Source organism: Clytia hemisphaerica, unplaced genomic scaffold, assembly GCF_902728285.1.
Source record: "Clytia hemisphaerica strain Z4C2 unplaced genomic scaffold, Clytia hemisphaerica genome assembly, whole genome shotgun sequence".
NCBI lineage: Eukaryota > Metazoa > Cnidaria > Hydrozoa > Leptothecata > Clytiidae > Clytia > Clytia hemisphaerica.
In genome coordinates, this window is record NW_027103421.1 from 429,919 (window position 1) to 457,098 (window position 27,180).

The window sequence follows — 27,180 nt, forward strand, 5'->3', positions numbered from 1 at the left end:
AGGACGAGATGTTCAGGACGAAACGTTGGCGACCCTTAAAAGTTGTGTTAAGGAATGAGGAAGAGAAACGTCAGATTCTAGCATCAGTCCACAAGCTAAAGAAAATTGTAACTGATTTACGAGTAACCGATGATTTTTCTAAAAAAGAACGCGAAACCATCAAAGAATGGCATAGGAACGCAAAAGAGAAGACAAAGTTACAAAAGGATGGCAGTCAAATAAAGGTTAGAGGAAGTCCTCGGACTAGACTCTATTTCAAGAAGATCTGCTGTGACTTACGCGTTACTGAAAATGAAATATTGTAAAGACGACTGATTTAGAGGCCAACTGTGCGCCTACAAAATGTTAAAATATGATTATTTCATAGAGGTCGATAGACCTGCGAAATATATTACTATAAATAAATAAATTCTATGATTTTTTATGGCACTTTGTTGACAATCTAACTCTCGCTTCAAATTCCCGCTTTCTTCAGTAAATTGAAAATGAGAAAAAACCTAAGCCTTAGGATCACGAAATGAAAAAAATATATGAAGGGTGAGATTTTACAGCCGTCTGTCCTGCAAGGCACTGAGAGACCAAGGGTGCCAAAAAGAAGTGGTGTTTGAAATGCGGCAACCTCATTGGTGGACATTTGATAAACAGCTGCAAAGGAGCACCGGGAAGCAATCCGTAGAAGAGACCACTTTCGTTTTTGTTGCAGATTTCGATATAAACTTCTCTCACATTACTTGTCAATGTGTTGTGTCAACTTGTCAACATTGTATTGTTGTAAAAGGATAGATTCAAAGAGGGAAGTCTAGCCTAGTTTCTAATCCTGATATAGGATATAAAGCTTAGACTGACAATATAGCCCTAACTCTTCATATATAATTTGAGGGAAAGACATATATTTGAACTTTGCGCCCAATGCTACAAGCTTGCACATAAGCTAAAGTCAGTTGATCGGTTACAACAATCTTTGATTCATGCACCTACTCACTCACACACCCACTCAACCAACACACCCACTTCACCCGTACAATTTAGAAGTCTCTGTTAAATAAATCATATATCATTGATTGAATCAACTTTGAAAAACTTTCCTTGGCACATCACAAACAAAATATATGTACGATATATTTTTTGCTTCTTATGCTGTGTTTTGAAGTTTAATGATAATAAATGGTTATCCTTATGTTAAAATTACTCTCACTCAATTTCTTATTTCTTTATTTCAACTGAAAATTGACAATAGAAAAAATAAATAGAAATATTAAAATCATAGATAATTGAAATCAAACACTAATTTCATTGAAATCAAGTGGCAAGATGACACCTGGAATAGATAACATACCTTCATTGAGCCCTTACTCAACTTTTGCTTCCAAATTTACTCAATCGTTTCAACAATTTGTGAAAGATATAGCAGATTCGAAGTCTAAAACGGTACATTGCTTTTTTTTTTGTTTATGTTTATGATAATATCTACAATCACCACCGTAATATTTGGCACAAAAGGGGAATTCGCTCAAACTTTTAAAACCACTAGTGAATTTAAGTGCTTTAAAGAAAGGTTGGAAAAAAAGAGTATTAGCAGGAGACTTTTAAGACTTTGGACCTTAGGATCTCAGGATCTAAATGCTCAATAAAGTTCCATCAAGGCTGAGGATATAGCCTGGAAGCCACTCTGCCCCTCCCAAATCGAAAAATCCAATGAGAACAAAGTGAAATATTGTCAATATATATCAAGGGTGATTGTAGCTATATTATTTCTTGTTTTTTTTATATTACTTAATTCTTTTTGGAATTATACTTATTTTTCAATGCACCTTTCCTGTAATTTGCAAAACAGATGCGGGCCCATTATTTTGCTGCTCTCCACCGTTTGGCCTCTGGAGGTAAACAAACCCGTTTTTGCCTGCATTTTCCTTAGGGAAAGTTGGTTTTTTGAGCTTTTCTTAAGTTCTGTCTATCAAAATCCCCTCATGATATTATACTACCCTGAAATTTTTTTTTCCAAAAGGAGATATCAAAAGTTAGAAGCTGTAAATCCACTTTCGCTAACCCCTTTTGGCCAAAAATGCGTTTGTTTACCTCCCAAACAATTTTATACACAATGGTGGAGCGCACATTTTCCTGGGCCATTTCTGAGAAGTTTGAATTACAGGAAAGGTGTATTCTCCCATTTAAATTCAAAAACTCCTGTTTCGAAATTCATAGTCCCCTATGAGTTTAGCCTCAATTCCTTTTCATTGAAATTTCATTAAAATAATATACTACAAAAAATTCCATCAGTTTTGTTTTCTTTTCTCTTTTAGGAGGAAGATCGTATCATAAGCTTAGAAGTGGAAAGATTGAAAATTGCCATTCTAAAGCCGGTCAATTCAGAGGTGAGTTTTGATTACAATCATTTGAATCAAACTCTTCAGTGATTGCCTTTCCATTATTAAAACTTGAGTATTTGGATGGATCACAGGCAAGAAACAACAAAAATTTATTTATTTATTGATAAATTTTCTCCCTACTCTATGGTAGAGCATCTTCAGATCTAACATAACTCATAAAAAAACCTATCATATAACATCTAGCATCTTCAGACATTTGATTAAAAATTATTTTTATTCCCTAGATAAAAAATTAATTAAGTTACTCTTATGAACAATAAAATCATTAATAAAGACAATAAAATGATTATAAAAGATTTTCCCATATGTTGGATAAAAGTTTAATTTCTTCTTTTTTATTTAGTAAATTAGTTTTGTGTTCCTTAATTGCAAGTGCCTCTTTGAATTTACTCATTTTGAAATTCCTTTCTCTAAAAAGTACTTTTACATCATCAAACTCTGCCTCGTGATTTTTGTTGTTTCTTGCCTGTGACCCATCCAAATACTCAAGTTTTAACATTTGAATCAGCTTTCTCTTTTATTGCTGTTGTGTTTATTGCATCTAAGTTACCTTACAATTTTCTTTGAACCTATTTACTCGCTAACTCTTAAATGACGATGCAAAATTCTTTATAAGAATAAAGTATACAAGAACATTAGGAACAAAGAATTCTTTTGGAAATTTGTACTTAAGTACTCTTTAAATACTGAAAATAAGAATATTTTTAAGAATATTTAAGGCTTAAGAACATCCGAGCGCTTCCACAATGTTTGATGTTCGTCGTAACAAATTCTTTAATTTTTGAATGAATTGTTTTGTTAGAAACTTAATCAAAATTCATCAACAATTCTTTCATAATCTTCAGAGCTTTGCTTTTTGTTTTGTAGAAACAACGAAAAGAACAATTTGTCAAGCTTATTTATTGTGATATGCTTGGTAAAGATGTATCTTTTGCAAACATGGAGACTGTAAAGAATGCTCAGCAACAAGATTTGATGTACAAAAGAGTCTGTAAGTTTGGAAATTCGGAACTGCCTGGAAACTACAATTCAAGGCACGTCAAGGCACATCAAAGAAAGGTTGATTATGATAAGAGCAAGAACTGGCCAGAAATGTACTCCCAAACAAAAGAAAACTACAATTTCCTTTCGTCTAGGAGTTACCTTTCTGGCCAGTTCTGGTTCTCTTATCATAATCAACTCTTACTTGACGTGACTTAAATCGAAGTTACATCTCCTTCAATGGTTTATCCCAAAGTTTAAGGTCTACCTGATAGAAATGAGGAGCTTTAGAATCTTTTTTATTTAGATTATTAAATAATCTGCTTCTTGTTTATTTTGGTGGTTTGGCATCTCATACATTAAAAGCATTTTTTTCAATCTTTTTATTTTTAGCATATACAGCTTTGGGATTGTTTTTGAATGAAGAGAATGAAACGGAACGTATGATGAACATGAGCTCCATACAAAGAGTACGTCACATTCTTTCAAAAAATAAAGAAAGTTTCAGACCATGTTCAGACGTTACGGTTCCGTTCCGTTCCGTTCCAAACAAGGTGTGAACGTCAAAATTCGAAACGTCAAAAAAGAAGACGTTACAAAGCAAAACAGATCGAAACGGTTACGCTCCACTTTTTTTATCGGAGCGGAACTGCTCCGTTTTCTTGTTCCGAAACAATATGAACATACTCAATCCGTAACGAAAATCAAACCGGAACGAAACAGAACAGAAACGTGTGAACATGGTCTCATTTATAATTCTTGCTATTCATGACGTAATCTTTTTATACGGACACACTGGACAAAAAACAATGAAACTGGTCGAAAACGCCCCGTGTTTTTCGTGTGTTTCTGTGTAAATGATTTTACGTCATGAATGTCAAGAATTCAACAGTTATCCATATTTATTCTCTGAGCAATAATCTATGGTCCAACCCTGATCTGCGACAATAAGTGTTTTCTGTTATCAATAATGGTCACATAATGACTATTCATCATATAATGGTCCTCAAAGTAAATAATATATGATGTTAACAGATATCTTTGCAGAACAAGATAGAAATATTACTAAAGGCTTGGGGACAGGAGAATTTTTTTTCGCGTTGGTGCAATGCAACATGCTCCATCCCACCAAATCCCACCAACCTGAAACGCTTTCTCGTGTCCCACCCCATTTTTCTTTCTACCAGTAAATATGAAATCGACAACACTTTTAATGACATTTGTGTGTCTCTCACTTTTGTCCCAGGGACAAAATCAGCGTATCTTTCGGGTATTTCCCTCACTTTTTGTCCAATGAAACATTAAAAGAAACCATGGGACACGAACTTTTTCTCTTGTGTTGGTGGGATGGAGCATGTTGCATTGCACCAACGCGAAATCGTGTCCCCAAGCCTTAAGTAATATTTCCATTTAGTATCTGTTTTACTTTTTATTTAGGATTTGCAAAGTTCTAATGTTTTGAATATCTGCTTTGGACTGTTTGCTGCATCCAAACTAGTTTACAGTGATATGATGCAAGCTGTTCTTCCATTACTGCAAAATCTTTTGAAAGATAAAAGGTAATTACTTTGGGACGATATTGAGTTTTTACAAGCTCTTATTTGATTTGATTGGTCGTTAACCCGTAATAAAACAATTTTGTTACTTTTTCTAAAGAACGCGTCATTTTTGGACCTACCTTTGTTCGTCCGTCCGTCCGTCCGTCTGTTACCAGCTTTTCTCGAGATTGGCTCATTAGTTTTTTCTGATTTTTGGCACAATGATGCAAAATAGTAATGCCCAAAATATGACGGAGCCCGATTTTCGAAAATATGCCGGAAAAACCGTTTTTTTGGCATTTTCTCGAGATTTCATCATTAGTTTTTTCAGATTTTTTGCACAAAGATGCGTATTAGCAATGCCCAAAACATGGCCGAGTCCAATTTTTGAGAAAAATTCTTTTCCGGCCGAAAATGCCGGAAATATGCCGGAAATCGCCGCTTTTGCAGATTTTCATCGGACTTTTTCCTTATAATTGGTTGTTTTTTCATTTAAAAATGAGCAATGCCCACCATCAAGCATGATTCAATTGTCAATAAAACTGATTTTTGAGACCAGAACTTTCTATTTATTTTTTCCCTTCAACCCTCCCCTCTCCAGGGGGGGGGGGGGTCGGTAAAATCTCAGACATATATATGAGTAGTAAAAGGATTTTTACGAATTTTTACATACCACCACCCAGACTCTTGGAAGAGGTATTTTACTACCCTGGTAGTAAAAGTTTTTGAGACAATTTGTCATAAAGACCACCTATTTTTGGTTGTTTTTCGGACTGATTTTACAAAAAGAGCTAAAAAATATTATTTCTGTGACACATTTTTCACTTTGTGCAAAAATTAATGTTTTGCCCTTAGAATTAAAGTCTTTTTTTATATTGACAAAAAATCTCGTTTTGTTTGCAGCAAACAACTTTCCAACAGAAAATTTTTCCAAGTTATAAAAATTTTCAGATTTTTTCAGAAAAGTTATTCAAAAAATTAAAAGAATCACAAAAATAGCTTAAAGTTTGCGAATTTTACCAGTTTTAACTACCCAGGTAGTAAAATTTTCAACATTTAACACATAGATACCACCCACTTTAGTATTTAACTACCCTGGGTAGTAAAAAGTTTTTTCGAATTTTCGTCACACCACCACCGTAGTAAACGTCATTATGTCTGAGACTTTACTACCTTATTGTTATTATTATTCATTAAATTCAAATCTTATTGATGTTAATAATAAATTATTATTAACATCAATAAGATTTGAATTTGGGCTTTCGAAATATTTTAAAAATGCATTCGTTGGACAATAAGATTAATATCCGGTCATTGCAATTCAAAGTGTCACATTAGCTTTAGACTTTTTCATACTTGTTTTTGTTGAAAAAATATAATGCAAAGTATCTACCGTAAGTTGAGTCTAAAGTCGACATCCCTCTTTTGATTTCGACACGTCTGGATCGCTGATTGAAACTATTTTATAATATAGCGATCAAAAAGGAAAAAAAAATCCTTTGTATAACGATGATCCCGGCCTTTTTATTATTCCTATCTCTAAAGAAGTGTATCTAAATTAGAAGAGGGGTGTCGACTTTAGACCAACTTACGGTACCTTCTTTTTCTTTTCTAGGGATGTAGTGCGCAAAAAAACTTTAATGGTTTTTTACAGATTTTGGAAATTGAATCCTGACGCGTTCGATTTTGTGTCGACGTTTAATCAATATCTGTTTGATACTGATCCGTCAGTTATGCAAAGTAGTTTGATCGCTTATTATGATCTCATTCAGGTAATTCCCTTTTTCTTGTTATGTGAAAAAATTTCTTGAAAACCTTGAAAAGGCATGATTGTGACAGTATAGTTTTGTCGTTGCTAAAGCTCCAAAAGATTTTCTCGCTCGCATCGCTCGCAATCATTTTTCTGGACCAAATGCTGGTAATAGCCTCTCTTGCACCTCGTCAAGAACGGTGATGTTCGTACTATTTAAATCAATTTAAGTTGTGAAAAACTTTGAAAATACCCAATAAATGGTCCAAAAAATCTTGAAAAATGACTATAAAATATTGCCAAAAAAAACCTTGAAAATGGTGAAAAAAATTCCGTAGACACCCTGCGGTGGTGTTGTAAACGCATACAAAATTAAGTTTTGTTTGTTTTTCATCTTTCAAACGGGTTTTTTAATAAAAGTAAGTGTATCGTTATTAACCCATCAAAATGCTCTATAATTCTATAACTTCAAACAATCAAATTAAAAAAAAAACTAACAAAAAAAGTCAATTTCGACTTTTGGTGAGTTAAAACACAGGTCGACATGGGTTCAAGCGCCCCGAGGTCGCCAAACCTACCGGTAGAAGACCCGAAAAGATGGATAAGTAATCTTATCTATTCTTCAGATATTTCAACCCTATTATTATTATAGGCTCAAAAGGGCGAGAAACAGGTTATTTCAAAGAGAAAAGCCTCGTTGGAAAGTCGGTCCCTTCAGTTAACAATGCCTCATAAACCTTACTACATAACCCAAACAATTTTTTGTTCCCCTTGCATGTTCCAGTTACGGAGACTGCCGAACTAAATTTTCGATTTTTACTTATTGTTTTAGTGTGATCCTTTCAAATACAAGAAATTGACATCAACCTTTGTCAACATTTTGAAACAAATCTTGGATCATCGCTTACCAGAGGAGTTTAATTACAAAGGGTATGCCGCACCCTGGATGCAGATTCTACTACTCAAAATATTAGCTCTACTTGGCACTGATGATTTAGGGTGAGTTATTGGGTTAGTTATTTTGCATGCGACAACATAATTACATTTTTGTGATGTAATTATGACGTCATCACAAAAATTACTGGGAAAAATAACTCGGAAAAAATAACTCGGGAAAAAAAATAACTCGGGAAAAAAATTCGGGAATTCCAGGCCCCAAGTTATTGGCTAATTATTGGGTAGTTTTCCATCATGCATTTCGCGGCTTAGCTCAGATAGAAATGCACCACTGGAGAGTCTTCCACCCTTTTAAAAATTTTAAAGACTTTCCAGTGGTGCATATAATGAAAAGCTCTAAAATTTTGCACACTAATATATGTATTATATTGAATTTAGGAACTTTTGGACGAGAGAGGCTAAAAACATGATAAGCAAAAAAGTTCGAATATGATCAACTTTCTGATCTTTTAATAAAAAATTCAAGAAACAAACAACTCAAGGACTAGCCTGTTAGACAAAAAACGCTTTTTTATCACGAAAGATAAAGAAAAATTTTGGTTTGTGGGAAGGCACTGGCTACTCAAGGAGCGTAAGGGATCCTATTTCAGTTTTTTCAAAACTGCATTACTTTAATGGGATAAAATTTCGCGGGGATTAAATTTCGCGGTTGAGCCTATCCGCGAAATTCAAAAATTTGGGGACTTAATTTCGCGGCTGCCACTATTGTGTGGCAATATTTTCACGATTTTTTATCTTTATACTGTCAAATCGTGCATATTGGTTGTTGAAATATACATTATTTGCGCTTTTTTGATGCAAGTAACCATTCAAAAAGTATTTATTTGACATATTTTGAGTTTTGATTTGAAATATTTTCCCAAATTTCCATTGGAATTTAATTTAGCGGATTTTCGCGGATGACACCCAAATCCGCGAAATCCGCGAAATTTAATCCCCGCGAAAGTTTATCTCACTAAAGTAACTTTACCATACAAACATATCATTTGTTATGCTCAAACGAAGTGTTTTACGGTGTGATCATGGATCTGCGCTGTCCACAGATATCTCATATAAAACACTAGATAGAGTTTTTCCTATCCTATTTGAAGCAAAATAATTCGCTTTCTTGGATGAAATGATGTCACAATTTAGCTTGCGAGATCCTTGAATCTTGAAGTCGGGATCGGGAAGTGACTGTGACTGTGACCTACTGTGGCCTACTGGCGCATTATTTTGCTTTACCTGACGTTGTTTGGGAAATACAGAATAACTCTATCTAGTGTTTTATATAAGATATCCATGGCCCTGTCAGATGGTACAAAATGCCTTTAACTTATGGTGTTCTAGAACGCCATGGTTAAACTTGAATAGATTTAAGAAAAACCTTAAAAAATCGACCATTTTGATGACGTCATAGGTATAAAAACTTAATTTTTTTGTGGTCCTCGACTTCTTGCTGTAGAGTTCCGTTTCACACATTTTTTAAATATTACAGTATTTTGAGTCTTGAAAAAATTTACAGCGAGGCTTAGGAAGCTTAAAAAAAAACAGAAGAACAGGGTCATTTTTTTCAAGTATTATATCCTAAAACATTTCCCTTTTCACCAAATTGAATTTTTACCAAATACACGTTTTTTTTTATTAGAACCCAGTTTATAAGAACATTGAGGCTGAAATTCGTCAAAAATTAAGAATATCGTAAGAACGTGCCCAGCCTCAGTTTGGAAAAAAATGACAAGAATCTACAATTTTTCCTCTTTTTAAGCAGTTTTAACCGAACTTAGTCAAATATTGTCCAAAGCACATAGAAAATAAGCACATCCAGGCTCAGCCAAATTTTAGGTGTTCTAATAAAAAAAAACGTGTACAATTGAAAAAATGCCTACCTATCAGGGTTTTGGTAAAGTAGATTTTTGAGTTCTTCTAAAATACTGTGGACTCTTGATATTTCGAACTTCTATTATTTTGCATCATTCGAAGTTATTCTTAGTTCCCGTAAAAGTGTAACGCCTGGTAATCTCTACAATTCGAATCTCTCCGTAATTCGAGCATATTGGAATTCCCATTTGAGTTCACATTAAGCTTTTTTCATATGCACGTAAAATTTACTTTAGACCTTACGGAAAATCGTTCATAAGGCTGTCTTTTGGGAATTTCTTCGACATTATGGTAGAGTTTTTGTTGATTAAGAGCGTCTTACGTGACTTTTCCTTCCGTTCGAAACTTTTTGAACGTAAGCAAACTCTACTTAGGTCTTAAGTAAAATTTTACGTACATGTGAAAAAAGCTTAAAGCTTTGACTGTATTACGAAGAAGGATTTTTTACTATTTTATTGGTTACTCTTGTGGCTGTGAAAAGGTTTTATTAATGACTGGTCGAAATATTAAGAACTTAAAAGTAACAAACTAGAAATCCAAACAGAAAATAGACAGCGAAAAATGTAAAGTCGAGTTCTCAAGTTCTTGTAAAAACGACAGTAAAAATGATTTTGCTTCCACTAGCACAACACATAAAAATGCTCTCTTACTCTCTCTGTGTCGAACTAGTTTACAAACAAAATAGTTACAAAATATGAACTCAATCTAATTTCCCATGAGGGGCAATTATCTAGACGCAAGGGAATGTGACGCAATGCAAAACAAAGAAGCCTCATGAGACGCAATGAAATGAAAAGACACTTAACCAAAGAACTTATATACACCGGGATTACAAATTAAACATAATTAAAACTAAATGTTCAAGTTCATTAAAGATGGCTTTTCTGCCATCAACAACTCTTTTATTTTTTGTTTTCTGCACATGTTTACAAAATTGAATTATAAAAACTGAGTTTAATTGGGTCGTGGTAGAAACAATACAATTGTGATAAAAATGCTGCGTAAATGTTAAATCTTCGTTACAGTTGAAAAAGCACTGCCAATAACCACATGTGCAACATAATTACCACCTGTCATTCGCTCTCCAGAAACTTTCTTGACAATTGGTTTTTTAATCATTGATGTTCCGGCACCAATCAAAGCGGCGCCACCAAAAACTGCCCCTAAACCACCTGTCAATGCTGTAAGCGCGATACCACCTGCTATGGCACCAGCACCTCCAAGAATTGAAAATCCTGCTTTAGCAAACGTCTTGCCTTCAGATTCTTGGCAAGTACACGTGCAACGATTAGGGGCATCACATTGGTATCTGTAGTCGTAATCCTCATTACATTTTCCATCTATGCATGAATCGCATTTCCCCATCTTTGTTTATATTTTTAATCTTTGCTTGACTTTTCTATATGATAAAATACTATAGTCAATGTAGTTCTTATTGCTTTTTATAGTCTCCCCACTTATCGTTTTGAAAATATATATTTTCAATCACACCCTAACTTCACCAGTAATTAAATATTTCTCGATCCCCCGACAGTACAGGGCTTGTTATGAAATCGGTTTTCACTAAAAAAATCACCCTAAATAAGCAGATATTTGAATCCAAGAATTGAAAATTTTTTCTATTGCCTCTTCCAGTAGGACAAAACATGTTTTGTTCCTCCGCTTACTGCCCACAATACCATAAATAAAGTATTAATTAACTTATAAAAGGATATCAGTTTCTTTGCCATAAAAGGCGAAAAAAGTCTGATCTCATTCAAGAGATATTTAGTACTAGAAATAAGGGCTCTTGAAATGTGTATATGTTTACTTTTTAACCCCTGAGATACTAGTATAGTAAACACTAGTAACTTTCTTTTCCCAGAAAATTAAGGTTCCCACTGCTTTTCCTCGCTCTAATTAGCTGACAGTTAGTGAAGCATTGCTTCTAAAGGTAGGAGAAAAGCGAGGGGGGGTTGGAATAAAAATGTCAAAAAGGAGGCTGATACAGCAGAATCAGGGCAAAAGAGGGAACTTTCAAAAAAAAATTTCCCAAAAATCAATAAGCGGGGGGGTTGGAATAAGAATGTCCTGGGTGGAAAATTTTCGAAAAATTAATTAGCGGCCCCCCCCCCCCCCCCCCGGCTTTAGGCACCCGAGAGTAGATTCTAAAAAGTGAGTCGGTGGGTCGTTCTAAAAAGTGAGTCGGTCTGTCTATAAAGTGAGTCGGTCGGTTTAAAAAGTGAGTCGGTCGGTTTAAAAAGTGAGTCGGTCGGTTTAAAAAGTGAGTCGGCCGGTCTAATAAGTGAGTCGGTCGGTCTAAAAAGTGAGTCGGTCAGTCTAAAAAGTGAGTCGGTCGGTCTAAAAAGTGAGTCGGTCGGTCTAATAAGTGATTCGGTCGGTCTAAAAAGAGAGTCGGTCGGTCTAAAAAGAGAGTCGGTCGGTCTAAAAAGAGAGTCGGTCGGTCTAAAAAGTGAGTCGGTCGGTCTAAAAAGTGAGTCGGTCAAAAAAGTCTAAAAAAGTGAGTCGGTCGCGTTCTACAAAATTGAGGCGGTCGGTTACAACGTCGGCGGTCTACAAAGTCTACAAAGTGAGGCGGTCGATCGGTCTACAAAGTGAGGCGGTTTAATTTTTCAAATATACCTAGCATGATCAAAGTTGATAAAATGTCCTAAGAGAAGAGATTGCATCTCTCATGCCAAACCAAACGAATCATCAAAAAAAGAAGCAACAAAAGAATCATTCAACTGTGAGTTTGTTTACTCACCTGCGTTGGGTTTCGGTCGCTAAAAAATCCCCCTTCCATTTCCAACATGGGTTTCGACCGGTAAAATGGGTTTCGGCCGTTAGGTTGGGCTTCGACCGCTAAGCTGGGTTTCGACCGCTGAAGTTGGGTTTAGACCGCTGACGGAAAAAAATACGCGTCGGCGGCTGGTTTTCAAATAAAACTTGGAGTTACACCTCAAATCATATCCCGGTGTTCTTAACCTGATAACAGTTGTTCATAACGCGCACGGTAAACCTCTGAAGGCGCTTGAAAATTATACATCTGAGGAAAATAGTCCTCTCGCGGAAAATTCTACACCAAGAATCTTGTTGTGCGCCAGAAAATTAAAAACTGATACTGCGCCCTATTCATAAACACAGTCACGCAACTTTGTTGTTATTCCTATTAGTCCTTTTAGACAAACGCGGCCCTTACGATTTCGAGATTGCATATTCGTCAGATTGTTATGTTTTCACCCATTCTTTAGAGCTTCAGCGTGGTGGGCAGAAAAAAATCCCAATCTGATCTCAGGCTAGGTGTTCTAGGATGGCATTTCCAAATTTCATTTCTTTCTATACCCCTACCTCTCTTTTCATCCACACCAATTTATATTTTTATTTTCTCCTTTTTGGACCTACCACGGAGGTCCTTTAAATTAACTGATGTTCGTTCGTTCGTTCGTCTGTTACCAGCTTTCCTCGGGATTGGCTCATTAGTTTTTCTTATTCTTTGCATAGTAATACAAATTGACAATACTCAAAAAGTGACGGAACCCAATTTTTTTTAAGAAAATTTTTGGGCAAAGTGCCTGAAAATGGAGTTTTTTGGACTTTTTGTGAAATTGCTTCATTATTTTTTTCTGATTTTTTTTGCATAAAGACGGAGGACAAGATTTTGTTATCTTTTTCGTTTAAACGTAAAAACTTTTAAGCTTCCCCGACCAAAAAGCCAAAGAGATCTTTTTTGAAATTTCAAAATTTTCATCTGTCGTAAAACGTAAAATACTTTTAAAAAACGTAAAACGTAAAAACTTTTTAAAGCTTCCCTGACCAAAAAGCCAAAGAGGTCTTTTTTGAAATTTCAAAATTTTTATCAGCCGTCCTTACTTCCAAAGGAGGACCAAAATCAGCGTCGATTGCTAATAAAAATTTTTGTTTGTTTCAGAGAAAGCAAAAAGATGTACGAGATCTTAAGGCAATGTCTTGAAACCACTAACACAGATCAAACTATCGGCTGTAGTAAGTCTTATTCAATCTTTTTGATTCAAAATAAGGGATTTTATTGGCGAATCTTATAACGGGAAAAATTCTCCAGAATGAGCAAATTCGTGAAGTTTTTGTTTTCGCAAATCGAGGTTTTCAAGTTATTTCGCGGTAATAACTTTTCGCGAATGGCAAAGTTTTCGTTGATTTTTTTCTCCATATTCTCGCTATTTTTCATTGAACAGAGAGCCAAACTAATCTATCAACTTGAGAAGTATTCAAAAATGCATCATTAATCATTTTTATAGCACTTTAAGCTGTTAAGGAGATGACTTCCTGCAATACAATCATCGTCAAAATACTTTAGAATTTAGTTTCACTTCCACTTTATTTCATTGGATATTTCGATTTAGTGGCTTCTAGGCTATGTCCCAGCCTTATTTGAACAATTTTAAATCCTGAGATCCTAACTTTTGTTAAGTTATAAGTCTCATGTTACAACTCAGGAGTTCAAACTTTACTCCCCAACCGTAAGTAAGCACTTTATAAAAATCACTTGCGGTTTTAAAATGTGGAGGGAGTTTCGCCTTTAGTGCCAAATATTTTGACGCTGATTGTAGCTATGGTACACTTTTGAGGAAAATCTTTTACTTCAAGGCTGGTTTCCACTCTCGTGCGACATGAGCCAAAACTTTTTGACTTTTTTGTAAGCTCATTGGTCGGTTGAAAAATGAAGCAATTCCATTGGTCGAAATTGACGTAACGGATGAAAAAAGTTGAACTTCCTTCGCGCGAAACTTTTTTATGATGTAATCTTTTCTTCAGGCAATAAAAAACTGGCGCCCATTTCGCGCGAAAGTGGAGACCGGCCTTCATTCATAAAAACAAACTTCAATAAAGCCTATTCTCCTAAAGGATGTACGTGTCAACCCTCCAATGTTATCCGATATTCCGATGGCGGATCGGCGGCTGCCCACGCTAAAGCTCTAAAGGGAGTGGGCCAATTTCCCATCGGAGAGGAATGATAGTCGGCCTTTGATCCTTTAATGTGTCGCACCCCAGTCGGGTTCAACAGCCCTTGCCCGTAAACCTAAAAATATTTCGCTTGGACCCGCCAATACCCGAAAACGAGGGCTGGGTTACCAGATCTCCTGCTGCAAAATTCTTGACGCGGTCTCGCAAAATTCCGTAATGTAAACCTTCCAGATGTTGAAAATTTTCCCGACCTTCAGAGCTTTAGCTTGTCGGATGAAAATTTCACCATCTGGATGCCAGATAACCTCCAATGGGCCATTCCATTTTATATCCGTACAGGTGAGTGGACGAACATTTCAAGAAGGTAATCCGAGAAAAAATTCCAGGGGGTGTTTTTTCATTTTTCCCCGGGGGGGGGGGGGGGGGGTTTAAAAAAGTTATTCTGAAAGTTCCAGGGATAAAGGATCTATTTTAGTTCGTCCACCCTCACCTTAAAGTATGAAAGAAATTCTTTCCAAGGGTATTTTTGCAAATTTTGCCACTTTCCAGGGTATATCCACACATTATCAATAATTTTATTTCAACTTGAAAAGGTTCGTCCACCCCCCCCCCCCCTCTGTATGGTTTTTACCCTTTAACTGCCGATGTCGGTATATGCCGACATGGGCACTTTCGATTTCTTTGCCGATGTCGGGATTTGCCGACATGAGCACTTTCCATTTCTTTGCCGCAAAATTTAACACTTCAACAAAGATTTTGTATTAGATGGTTTGAAATGAAAAAAAATGAATAGTTAAAACTTTTTGATGTTGAAAAATAACTATTCTACACTGTTCAACTCAAAATTATAGTTCTTGGCGAATACTTCATATATCCTTCAAAAAATGAAGTGAAAATCGCTACCTTTTGCCCATGTCGGCATACGCCACATTCGGCAAATAGGTCGAGTTGTGAAAAAATGCCCTGGCAAATAGGTCGAGGTGTGAAAAAAAAGATCGGCACTTCAAGACTTAATGGAACAGCCCAATATAACCACAAATATGGTACCACGCTTAGTAACTCCCAATGGGCACAAACGTCTTTTGGACGTCTAATGTACGTTTCTAGGACGTCCAAAGGTCTTAAAACCGTTCATTGAATGTCCATAAGACGTTGCGTTCTGTACCAGAGGAAATGTCACGTATAACGTAGCGTAATTTTGAAATGAATTTTGAAATTTCCGTAGATATTGGCTACGTCTATAGACAACCCTAAAGGGCTACATACACTACACAATATATTGTCAGACAATATATTGATGATATATTGCTGAGTGCCGGCAATATATTGAAAAGATGTCCGCAATATATTGTCAGCTTGATTTGCAATTTTCCAACAATATAGGGGACTGTTTACAGAAAGAAAATTCTTTTTTATAATAGAGCACCTGTTATTTACTTCGTAAATTACGGTCCGAAAACGATATTGCCAAATATTGTTCGTCAATATATTGTGTAGTCTGAGTAGCCCGTAAAGGGCTACACACACTACACAATATATTGTGTTGAACGTTGAAAAAGAATGCGGCTATTATATTTTGATTTTTTTTCACTACATAAAATATTGTCAGGTAATAAATATATGGATAATATATTGATAACATATTAGAGAGTGCCGACAATATATTGGAAATGTGTCTGGGATATTATTATCAGCTCGATTTACAATATTCCAACAACAGAGGGTAACCGCAAAAAAAAAAAACTGAAAATATTTTATGTGAATAAAAGCATCATAGTCTTTAAATTTGTCATTTTCAAGTTATGGAAACTTATTTTAAATCTATAGTCTATATGGGGAATTTTCTTCTTCGATTTGACTGAAGAAAAATAATTCGGACTAGTATTTTTTTTAGATAGATTTTCTTTTCTTTTTAAACATCTTGGAAGTATTTATGAGGTAAAATTTGTATATAATGTGTAGAGTCTTCTCTAATCCGAGTTTTCGCGAGTTCTATTTTCTGATTACAACGGCTTTTCAGCGTAGCGAAGTCCGCGTGGATTTCACGCAAATGCCGGATTGGAAATAAAATTTACCGCCAGATTTTCAAAACTGTGCCACTCGAAAATAAAGGAAATCGCTTGATTCAATCTGTCATCAAAAATACGGCGAACATTTTAAAGGCTTTGCTTTTTCTTGCCTGAGATTTTTTGAGAAAGATTCGCTTCTAGCTCTTCGGGCTTATATTTCATTGGTTTTCGTCGCAAGGCTTCTGGGCTAGATAATAAGTAATGATAATAGATGTTGTGCTTTGGCTAGGTAGAAATTCCTACCCAGGCCACGTGATATTGCAATAGAATTTAAGCGCTTGACCAATAAGAAGCTTCACGGGTTTTCGAAATTTTGAAAACAATAGCAGCAATATTTTTGGTATTTAAATTGCGATATTCACTATTTTTTGCTTAGAAAAGCTTGAAGCACAACATTTAGCCCGTGGGGGCTTAATTAATCTATGGTAGTGCTCTCCGATCGGAGCTGAGTATGAAACTTTAGTTTTTCGACCAGGTTAGTGTAATTCTACCGGGTGTGCCACAAAAAAGTTTCTCTCTTTGAAACTAATTTTCTCAAAATCTAAAATTTTTAAAAGAACCACTCCTATTTCATTGGAAAGAAGAAAGATAGACTTAGATTTTGATGGGTCATTTATTTAATTCGATTCATTAGATCAAAAGTTATGCTCAATTGAATAAAAAAGTTACTTTCAGAAAGTGCTCGAAAACGTCAAAAATCGACCTATCAAATTTTTTACTTTAAATTTGGCAATTGCAATAGCCTTTACATAATTAAGAGCATTTTTCCGTAACAAAACACATAAATTTTGAAACGAAACGAAAGGGTCGAAAGGGTTTAAAATCCTCATCAACATTAATCTAATTTGGTTTTACTGGGAATTTTTTCTTAGATTTTTGGTTCTAGACTGGATAAAGTCTATGTAAGGCTGGATCTACCTCGAAACCCATATTTGATGTATTTTTATGAATTTTACCAGATTATTTGGCCTTTTTTGACGAATTTCCTTCCTTTCATTGAAATTCAACCTTATTTTAAATAACTTCAACCTCCTTTAAATAACAAAAGGTCATTTAGACAGCTAATTATCATTTTTAATGACTGAAACGAAAATACTGATATATCATATAACTATGCTTCTGTTTAATTTGATAGGTCGATTTTTAACGTTTTTGAGCATTTTCTGAAAGTAACTTTTTTATTCAATTGAGTATGACTTTTGATCTAATGAATCGAATTCAATAAATGACACACCAAAATTTAAGTTTATCTTTCTTCTTTCCAATGAAATAGAAATGGTTATTTTAAAACTTTTAGATTTCGAGAAAATTAGTTTTAAAGAGAGAAACTTTTTTGTGGCGCACCCGGTATATTACTTTGATTTCTTTTTATCTCTCTAGGCGTAGTTTATGAATGCTTGCTTACAATATCCACCATTTACACGGATAAAAGTTTGATGGAACGCGCCACCAACAAAGCCAGTGTTTTCATCACATCAGAAGATTACAACATGAAATATCTTGGTATGTTTATAAGTAACCCGGGGGGGGGGCACTCGATTGAAAAACGACCATACATGCGGCCCAAAATTAGGCCTTTGAAATCGGACCCTTACAGTGAAGTTTTTTACCATTTTCAGGCGAAATATGGTCAGGTTTTCGAAAGGTCACACCTTTGGAGTGCAATTTTGCTCAACTTTGCTGATTTCGACTCTTACACTACATTTTGGGAAGCTCGGAAAATACACCCTTAAAGGCCGCACGTATGGTAGATCATCTACCTTGAGTGCCCACCCCCCCCGGATAAGTAACATATGGGTATGCGTGTTTCAAAGCACTTTTAGACTAACCTTCCTTTTCTTCGATGGATTTTGAAGCACGATAAAAATCTTGTCTTTAAGATCTTTCACAAGCTGGCACACAACGTTGTTTCAACGTTTATTTAACGCTCACAACGCTCATATAACGTTAGATGAACGTTAACCCTATATTCATACTAGGCTTTTAGGGGCGGTTGAGACATTGAATAATTTTTTTATGAATAGAAAGTACAGTGGAACCTCTAATTAGCGGACACCATTGGGGAAAGGGGTTAGTGTCCGCTAATTAGAAGTGTCCGCCTTTTAGAAACTTTTGATCTCGGAGCTCCAATTTTGAAAATACAAAATTGGGGTCTAAAGTACTTATCTGCAGACACTAGGCCATAGAAGAACAAGAGAAAGGTTATTAAAACGGTTATTATTGACTAGCAAGAGGTTAAATCGAGGTGGTGGGTACGGACATGAAGTACCAGTGATTTATGATTTCTTTGGCCCCCCACCTAAATTCGTTGAATGGGTCAAGGGAAAACTGGAAATTTGTAGAAATAATTTGAAATAATAAGACTAATAAGTGCTTGAAATAAAAATATCTAAAAAACTTTTTTTCGATTTTGGACGTCTGTGACCCGTTTGATATTCAATGTCCGCTAATTGGAGAGCTAAAATAGGGGTTTTGGCCATTTCGTGCGAAAAAATTTGTCCGCTAATCAGAGGGTCCGCTAATTGAGTGTCCACCTTTTAGAAACTTTTTTATGAGGATTTGACTAGGAAACGGCCGGGGAAAATGAAATTGTCCGCTAATCAGAGGTGTCTGCCTTTTAGAGTGCCCGTTAATTAGAGGTTTTACTGTAGTTTTAAAATCTGCTGGGAGTTAATCACCTTGGTAATAATTTCAAAACCAGGCAAGTGATGTTCGTGACGTAATTTATGAAAACGTCTATTGTGCAAAGGAGAAGAGTCAAAGCAAACAAGTATCATAGCTATCAGACTAAGCTTTCAATCTTTTCCCTCTAGGCATCAAAGCATTGAGTGACTTTATAACAACAGATTTCGATTATGCGGCCAAACATCAGCAAGTCATTATCAATTGCTTACAAGACCATGACGACAGTCTCAAACGAAAGGTTTAACTTGATTTTAATGCATTTGCTTGTTTTTGATAGGTGAATAAAAAATTATTTCCGGCGAATTTTAGATTCTAGACTGGCGAGTTCTTAACAAGCCTAGTGTATTTAGTATCGAACTTGAGGCTGCGAACCGAATTTTTAGACCGGTGACAATACACCTTTTTACGATTAGCTGCTTCGTATAAAAAGTCACCAAAATTTCAAGTATACAACCCATCTCATTGGCTAAAAGCAAAAACATAAACAAAACAATGTGCTTTCAGTGCTCTTACTCTTACTTACATTTTTTTGTTTATGTTTTTGCTTTTAGCCAATAAGATGGTTTGTTTACTCGAACTTTTGGTGACTTTTGGTGACTTTTGGTGACTTTTCATACGAAACGGCTAACCGGAAAAACGTGTATTGTTATTTTTTTCTAGCCTTGGACCGGCAAAATTCGTCGCTTACCGGGCTTAAATAAGCCCCCTGTCAGTCATAATCTTGTAAATAGCACTATCCAAGAAGAATAAACGCTTTTTTCATAGCAACACACTTCATAAGACTATTCATAACGAAATTGGCTAAAAAATTAATAGTATGCCAAGAATATGACCATCATGGAACTAACCCTAAGAATGCCGTTTTAGAGCATTTTCAATTATAAATTGCCAATATTCTTCAGAAAGGCTCAACATTTTCACAAAAATGTCATTTTATGATTTAGACGTATGTATTACATGTTAAATCTAGGTTGAATTTTGGGTCCTGAGCTAGAAATGCTGTACTCTTAGGTTCCAAATAAATGCCCCCCCCCCCCCGCTTGTTAAATTTTCGAAAATTTTCCAACCCCCCCTCCCATGGACCTTATTAGGACCCCCCCCCCCCCCGTTATTAATTTTTAAGAATATTTTCAGCTGCCAAAGAGAAGGCCCGCTATTTTGCTCTAAATAGCCTGAATTTAGCCTATATTTACCTTATTTTGGGTTTTCAGAAGTACAGTTTCCAACCCCCCGGCAATTAGGTCCCCCCTGTATTAAAATCGAAAATTTTCCGACCCCCCCCCCCCCCTCGTTTGTTTGGAACCTAAGAGTAAGAATATCTCAGAACAATTTTCACTAAAAAGTTTAAGAGTATCCATGATGAAATGAAAAACATTCTTATAAAAAAGCATTTACTCTATATTAAATGATAAAGATCTTTGAACCCTTCTTCTTAGACTTTGGAGCTTTTGTATCGAATGGCAAATGTGTCAAATGTTGTAACTATTTGCGAAGAGATGATCAAATATCTACGTTCGACCATGGATGATTATATAAGATCAACCCTGGTCACACAAATTACAACTTTGGCTGACAAGTGAGTAAGCCCCATCCCCCGAAATTTGTACCAGCGTGAGAAAGAATATGGAGGTTTTTGGAAACCTTACATACATACACGTTTTTTTTATAAGAACATTCAAAATTTTTGAAGCCTTGGGATATTCTTAACTTTTTTGAGTTTTAAGCCTAAAAATGTTCTTAACATGTTCTTATTTTCACCATTTTTTGAGTATTTTTGTCCATTTTCCAAAGAAATTCAGTGTTTTAGAGTCTGTAAAGCCTTAAAACGTTCTTAGCTTGTTCTTAATATAATATTTCGGCCATCGAAGCCTTATGTTCTTATATAGTTTGTTCTAATAAAAAAGCGTGTATCCTTATATTCTTAAACTTTCCTTAATTTTCTTCCGATCTTATTGCTAATTTTCAAAAATCGTGAATTACATGTGCATGTATTTATACAGTAGAGTCTCCATAAATCGAACAAGCACTCAAAATTTATCGATTTACGGAAATTTCGAAATATTGAGACTGGGTCTATATAGCATTGTTGACTGAAGGGATCAGTAAGCTTGTACGAATTAAGGGGATATTCGAGTTTATTGGTTTCTTTACGGGTATCAATTCAAAAAGAACTTTGATCAAAGATATAGCTTGGTCCAGGGATATATAAAGGTCAGTGGATCGAACCCACGACCTTGCGCACCGTAGTCCACTGCTCTTCCTTTACACCACGCCTTGCTAAAATTTTCTTTTAGATTTGCACCTGACAACGAATGGTTCATAATGACGATGAACGAAGTATTTGAACTTGGTGGTCATTTAGTACAAGAAGATGTTGCTCACAATATCATGAGATTAATAGGCGAAGGTAAGAAACAATATGGTCAATATTAGTAACTACAGTTGACTCTCTCTAATTCGATCTTTAAGGGACCAGGAATTTTCTTCGAATTAGAGCAAAATTCGAATTACAGAGAGTATTTTATACTACTTTCTAGCAGAGGGGATAAATATTCGAGTTCAAATTACAGTTAAATGTAACAACAGTCAATTTTCATAGCTAAAGAGTTGACACCACTAACAAGGGGTTCTCTCGGCTACGCACATCTCCTCTGATATGTTTTGAAATTTATAATATGCACCATTACAATCTCTTCTGTCATTACATCACGGACCCAACAGCTGATTGGTTGTAAGTGACGTAATATCAGTCAGTACTTCACTTTCAACCAATCAGCTGTTGGATTCCGCGGAAAACATTGCAATGGTGCATGTCATGAATCCTCATTGTGTATAAAATTTTCGACCGAAAGCTATCCCAAATTTGGGGGTAACCTTTCTCGATTTTATTTCTTAAAAAGGTTTAAAAACAATGATTGTATCAACCTCATTGAAATGTTTAATTCAAATTTAATGAAATTATAAGATTCTTCATATAAAACTTACTAATCAGGCTAATCAAGTTTCAAAAACTCAGAATTACAAAGAAGAGGGTAACTCTCGAACGGGAATTTTGTACACGTTACGTATCCCTTATATCAAAACATATCAGAGAGGATTCGTGCAGCCCAGGGGTTTTCGGTTCATATCCCTGTTTTTTTCAGGATTTTAAGGTTTACTAAAGGGCTACTTAGACTACACAATATATTGACGAACAATATTCAACAATATGGTTTGCGGACCGTAATGTACGAAGTAAACAACTGGTAATCAATTATTAAAAGGAATTTTTCTTTCAGTAAACATCCCCCTATACTGTAGGAATATTGCAAATGGAGCTTACAATATATTGCAGACACCTTTTCAATATATTGCCTACACTCCAGCAATATATCATCAATATATTGCCTGACAATATATATTGTGTAGTGTATGTAGCCCTTAAGATTCGCTAATTGAATTAAAGAGTGCTTGATATATATTGGAAGGCGTTGCATACTCACGATTTTCGAAGGGAAATTCAAGAAAACGCTTCGTTAGACAGATTGTATTAAGTAGATTAATTTACAGTTCGCCCCCAGATAATTAATTAATAGCTCATAAATGTTATGTCATGGTCACCTAACTAAGTTTTTGATTTGATTATGTGATCTGACCTGCATCTTTAGCCAAAGCATTCAAAGCTGTGTTGCATTTTGACTAAAAACGAAAGCAAGAACGACTGGACTGATGTTTGATGTTTTTGATTTTTCTTTTTTCTTTTTGGACCTACCTCGGAGGTCCTATAACCCATGTCCGTCCGTTCGTCCGTCTGTCTGTTACCAGCTTTTCTCGAGATTGGCTCATTAGTTTTTTCTGATTTTTGGCACAAAGTTGCAAAATGGTAATGCCCAAAATGTGACGGAGTCCGATTTTCGAAAAATAAAATTTTCTGGCCGAAAATGCCGGAAATATGCCGGAAAAACTGTTTTTTTGGCATTTTCTCGAGTTTTTTTTGATTTTTTGCTCAAAGATGCGTATTAACAATGCCCAAAACATGGCCGAGTCTGATTTTTGAGAAAAATTTTGTTCCGGCCGAAAATGCTGGAAATATGCCGGAAATCGCCGTTTTTCTGGATTTTCATTGGATTTTTTTCTTATAATTGGTTGTTTTTTCATTCGAAAAACATTATTAATAGCAATGCCCACCATCAAGCATGTTTCAATTTTCAAAAAAATTGATTTTTGAAGCCGGAACTATTCAAAAATCGCCAGAACAACCTATTTTCGCCGGTAAGACAGTATTTCTTGAATTTCTCGAGCTGTACTTTATATTTTTTTATGAAATTTTATACACTGATGCAAAATGACAATACCTAAAATGTGACGGAGCCCGATTTTCGAAAAACATTTTTTTCCGGCCGAAAATGCCGGAAAAACTGGTTTTTTGACATTTTCTCGAATTTTCATCCTTAGTTTTTTCTGATTTTTTTGCAGAAAGATGCGTATTCGCAATACTCAAAACATGACCGAGTTTGTTTTTTTGAGAAAAATTCTTTTCCGGCTGAAAATGCCGGAAATATGCCGGTAATCGCCGTTTTTGCAGATTTTCATTTGATTTTTTCCTTATTTCTTTGTTTTTTTTTCACACAAAAACATTATTAATAACAATGCCCACCATCAAGCATGTTTCAATTTTCAAAAAAATTGATTTTTGAAGCCGGAACTATTCAAAAATTACCGGAACAACCTATTTTCGCCGGAAAGACAGTATTTCTTGAATTTCTCGAGCTGTACTTTTATATTTTTTATGAAATTTTACACACTGATGCAAAATGACAATACCTAAAATGTGACGGAGTCCGATTTTCGAAAAACATTTCTTTCCGGCCGAAAATGCCGGAAAAACTGGTTTTTTGACATTTTCTCGAATTTTCATTCTTAGTTTTTTTCTGATTTTTTTGCAGAAAGATGCGTATTCGCAATACTCAAAACATGACTGTTTTTTTGAGAAAAATTCTTTGCCGGTAATCGCCGTTTTTGCAGATTTTCATTTGATTTTTTCCTTATTTCTTTGTTTTTTTTTCACACAAAAACATTATTAATAACAATGCCCACCATCAAGCATGATTCAGTTGTCAATAAAACCGATTTTGCAACCGGAACTTTCTATTTCTATTTTCCCTACTCCCCTTCCCTCTTCCCCATCAACAATCAATGATAAAATTTATGTTTTATGCATTTTCGAAAAACGCTATATCGTCTGACTGATTGTTTTCATTTTTCTCCTTATTGCTATCTAGCTTTCATCATCAGGTAGGTCCATTCAGCATGTTGCTTGTTTTTTTTTATGCGATTGTTTCGTTTAGCCCATCACCGCGCTCAAAAGCTCATTTAATTGATTCCAAATCTAAATGCAAAAGATTCGGATCAGGTTGACATTATAGGGCCCATGGGCGCCAAGCGTATCTTTCACTCTCGCTGAATAGACTTGGCGCCCACGGGCCCTCTAATGTCAACCTGATCCAAAGATTGCCCTTTAGAATAAAAACGTGTTATGTGCGGAGTAATGAGAATCTGCTCGAAGATTAACTTGACACATACAGTGTGTTACTTGTTAAAACAAGTTTACTAAGAGGTATTTTTGTCTCAAAATTCAGGAAGGTCCACCAAAATTCGACGAGTTAAAGAATTCTGACCAATTCGTATAAAGTTGTGTTGTGTAAGCCCATTTTTCGTCTGAGAGTATAAACTTTACTTTGGCACCACTACCGGGTGTCCCAGAAAAAGTCCCCTTATTTGAAGTGAGTTTTCTCGCCTTCTTTGAATTGTTAAAGAATCAATCCATTTGCATTGAAAAGAGGAAGGATTAACTTAAATTATGAGGGGTCATTTTTTAAATTTGGTCAACTAAATATAAAGCTATGGCCTTAATGCTAAAACATTACTTTTCAAAAAGTTAAAAAAAAAGCGAAAAACGAAAAACTACTGCAATGTAGACTGGGGTGTCCTTTCATATACTACTATTATGCAGTAATATAGGTTTATATGATAATGCGAATACTCTTGAATCCAACAGTACCAGACAATTTCAAAAAATACAAGAAAAAACATAACCCGAAGGTACATTTTATAACTCATTAACGTTTTTAATTATCATTTTACTGCTGTACAGATTTTTAGAATAAAAGTAGATTTTTGAAATGTATTTAGTTTATGGTTGAAAATGATGAGATAGAGTCATCGAAATATTCCGCATTATGAATACTTTCTTGTTGTTTTTTATTTAAAAACTAAGAAGGATGCTGATCTTCGGGTTATGTTTTTTCTTGCGAATACTCTTATTACGGGATAGTGTTAATTTTTTTAATCCATCAGTTTCCTACTTTCTACTACGTGTAATACAGTAACATATTTGTTATATGATAATGCGATAACTGTTACGGGATAGTGTTAATTTTTTTAATCCATCAGCTTTCCTACTTTCTACTACGTGTAATACAGTAACATATGTGTTATGTGATAATGCGATAACTGTTACGGGATAATGTTAATTTTTTTAATCCATCAGTTTTCCTACTTTCTACTACGTGTAATACAGTAACAAATTTGTTATGTGATAATGCGATAACTGTTACGGGATAATGTTAATTTTTTTTTAATCCATCAGCTTTCCTACTTTCTACTACGTGTAATACAGTAACATATTTGTTATATGATAATGCGATAACTGTTACGGGATAATGTTACTTCGGTTATAATGTCCATTAGTTTGCTGCTCTTCCGTAAATTTTGCTGTCTAGTATGCCAGACTAACTGTATTAAAGGTTTTAGTTTTACCGTGTTCCTGTTTCATATCGGACACATGTTTTATATCAGGCCCGTGTCTCCTATTGTTATATTGTGTTCGATGCCGTTCTGAAAAAACAAAAAGATGTTTTTCTTTCCTCTTTTTTAACCAATATTGCTCCACAACCGTGTCCATTCAATGTGAAAAATCTTGGTAATTTAAAATTGATGATTAAGCAAAGGATATCAACTTAGTTTTAAGAAAACCTTTAAAAACATGTTTTTTTATAACTGGCTTTCTCGTTGGCTTTCTTGTTCGTTGAAGATGGGGTGTATTCTGCGTTGTCGAAAATCAAACAACCGTTTGATCCAAGTTCGGAATTCCTTGATAAATTTGTAATATAGAAACACATTGATAGCGTTGTTGATATATAATAAGTTGTTTGAAATGAGAAATAGAATTTTAACGGCCAAACTGTTTATTGTTAATCTATTACGAGCTGATTTCTTCTCATTACCTATTAGTAGTGTAGCGTAGACTATGGAGATGAAAATTTTCGGAACAGTCACACAGATTAACATAAAGATAGTTAACCATCTTAGAGTTTGGACTGCACTTTCATTTCGCCTGCGTTGTTGGTTTTGTTGACGTGTGAGATTCGCATTTTCTGTTGCCTGGCGTTGTAAGCATCTCTTTATTTTGTAGTAAAACCATATGTTACCAATGATAGGAGCGATCACCAGACCAATCACAACAATTACATATGATATTGAATTCACAATCAATTCTACATTTCTGTCTTTAATAAATAAATCTGTTGGTAGAACCGCAAAGACGGCCATAGCGTAAAAAGCTGCAATCATCAGATTGATCTTTTTATTAGTGTTATCATCTTGTTGTAAAGGTCTGGTGATTTTCGAATATCGATCATAAGCCATCACTAGTAATATCCCACCGGAAGCTGACATGCTCAAAAATGTAATAAAATAGACAACATTAAAAAGCCATTTTAAGCTATCAGGCATTTGTTCGTTGAAGACATTGAAATTGCAATATTGATATACGTCCCATATTTCACCAAAAAGACATGCGAGAAGATCCGCAACTGCTAATTGTACAATACATAAGTGGTGAGAAGAGATATCTCTAAAGCCTTCTTTAGTGAAGAATTTCAGAATCAGCAAATTCCCAGGAACGCCACAAAAGGCGTTAAGTGTTGAACATACCATGTTGACTGTTACTCTATCCGTAATATCCGCCATTATTGGAATTATCGAAGAAG

The 27,180-nt window shown here is 35.2% G+C and overlaps 1 protein-coding gene across 1 annotated transcript in view; it reads left to right on the top strand.

The window, feature by feature from the left end:
* The first annotated feature begins 1,240 nt into the window (after positions 1-1,240).
* The window catches only part of LOC136797795 (uncharacterized), a 36,877-nt gene continuing 10,937 nt past the window's right edge, over positions 1,241-27,180 (top strand). Inside the window, exons 1-12 of the mRNA XM_067054380.1 lie at positions 1,241-1,428; positions 2,301-2,372; positions 3,255-3,378; positions 3,762-3,838; positions 4,806-4,927; positions 6,522-6,678; positions 7,489-7,655; positions 13,384-13,457; positions 17,846-17,968; positions 19,279-19,388; positions 20,587-20,726; positions 21,445-21,557. Coding sequence (XP_066910481.1) covers positions 1,312-1,428; positions 2,301-2,372; positions 3,255-3,378; positions 3,762-3,838; positions 4,806-4,927; positions 6,522-6,678; positions 7,489-7,655; positions 13,384-13,457; positions 17,846-17,968; positions 19,279-19,388; positions 20,587-20,726; positions 21,445-21,557 — 1,396 coding nt within the window. The 5' untranslated portion in view covers positions 1,241-1,311. The remainder of the gene's footprint in view (positions 1,429-2,300; positions 2,373-3,254; positions 3,379-3,761; positions 3,839-4,805; positions 4,928-6,521; positions 6,679-7,488; positions 7,656-13,383; positions 13,458-17,845; positions 17,969-19,278; positions 19,389-20,586; positions 20,727-21,444; positions 21,558-27,180) is intronic.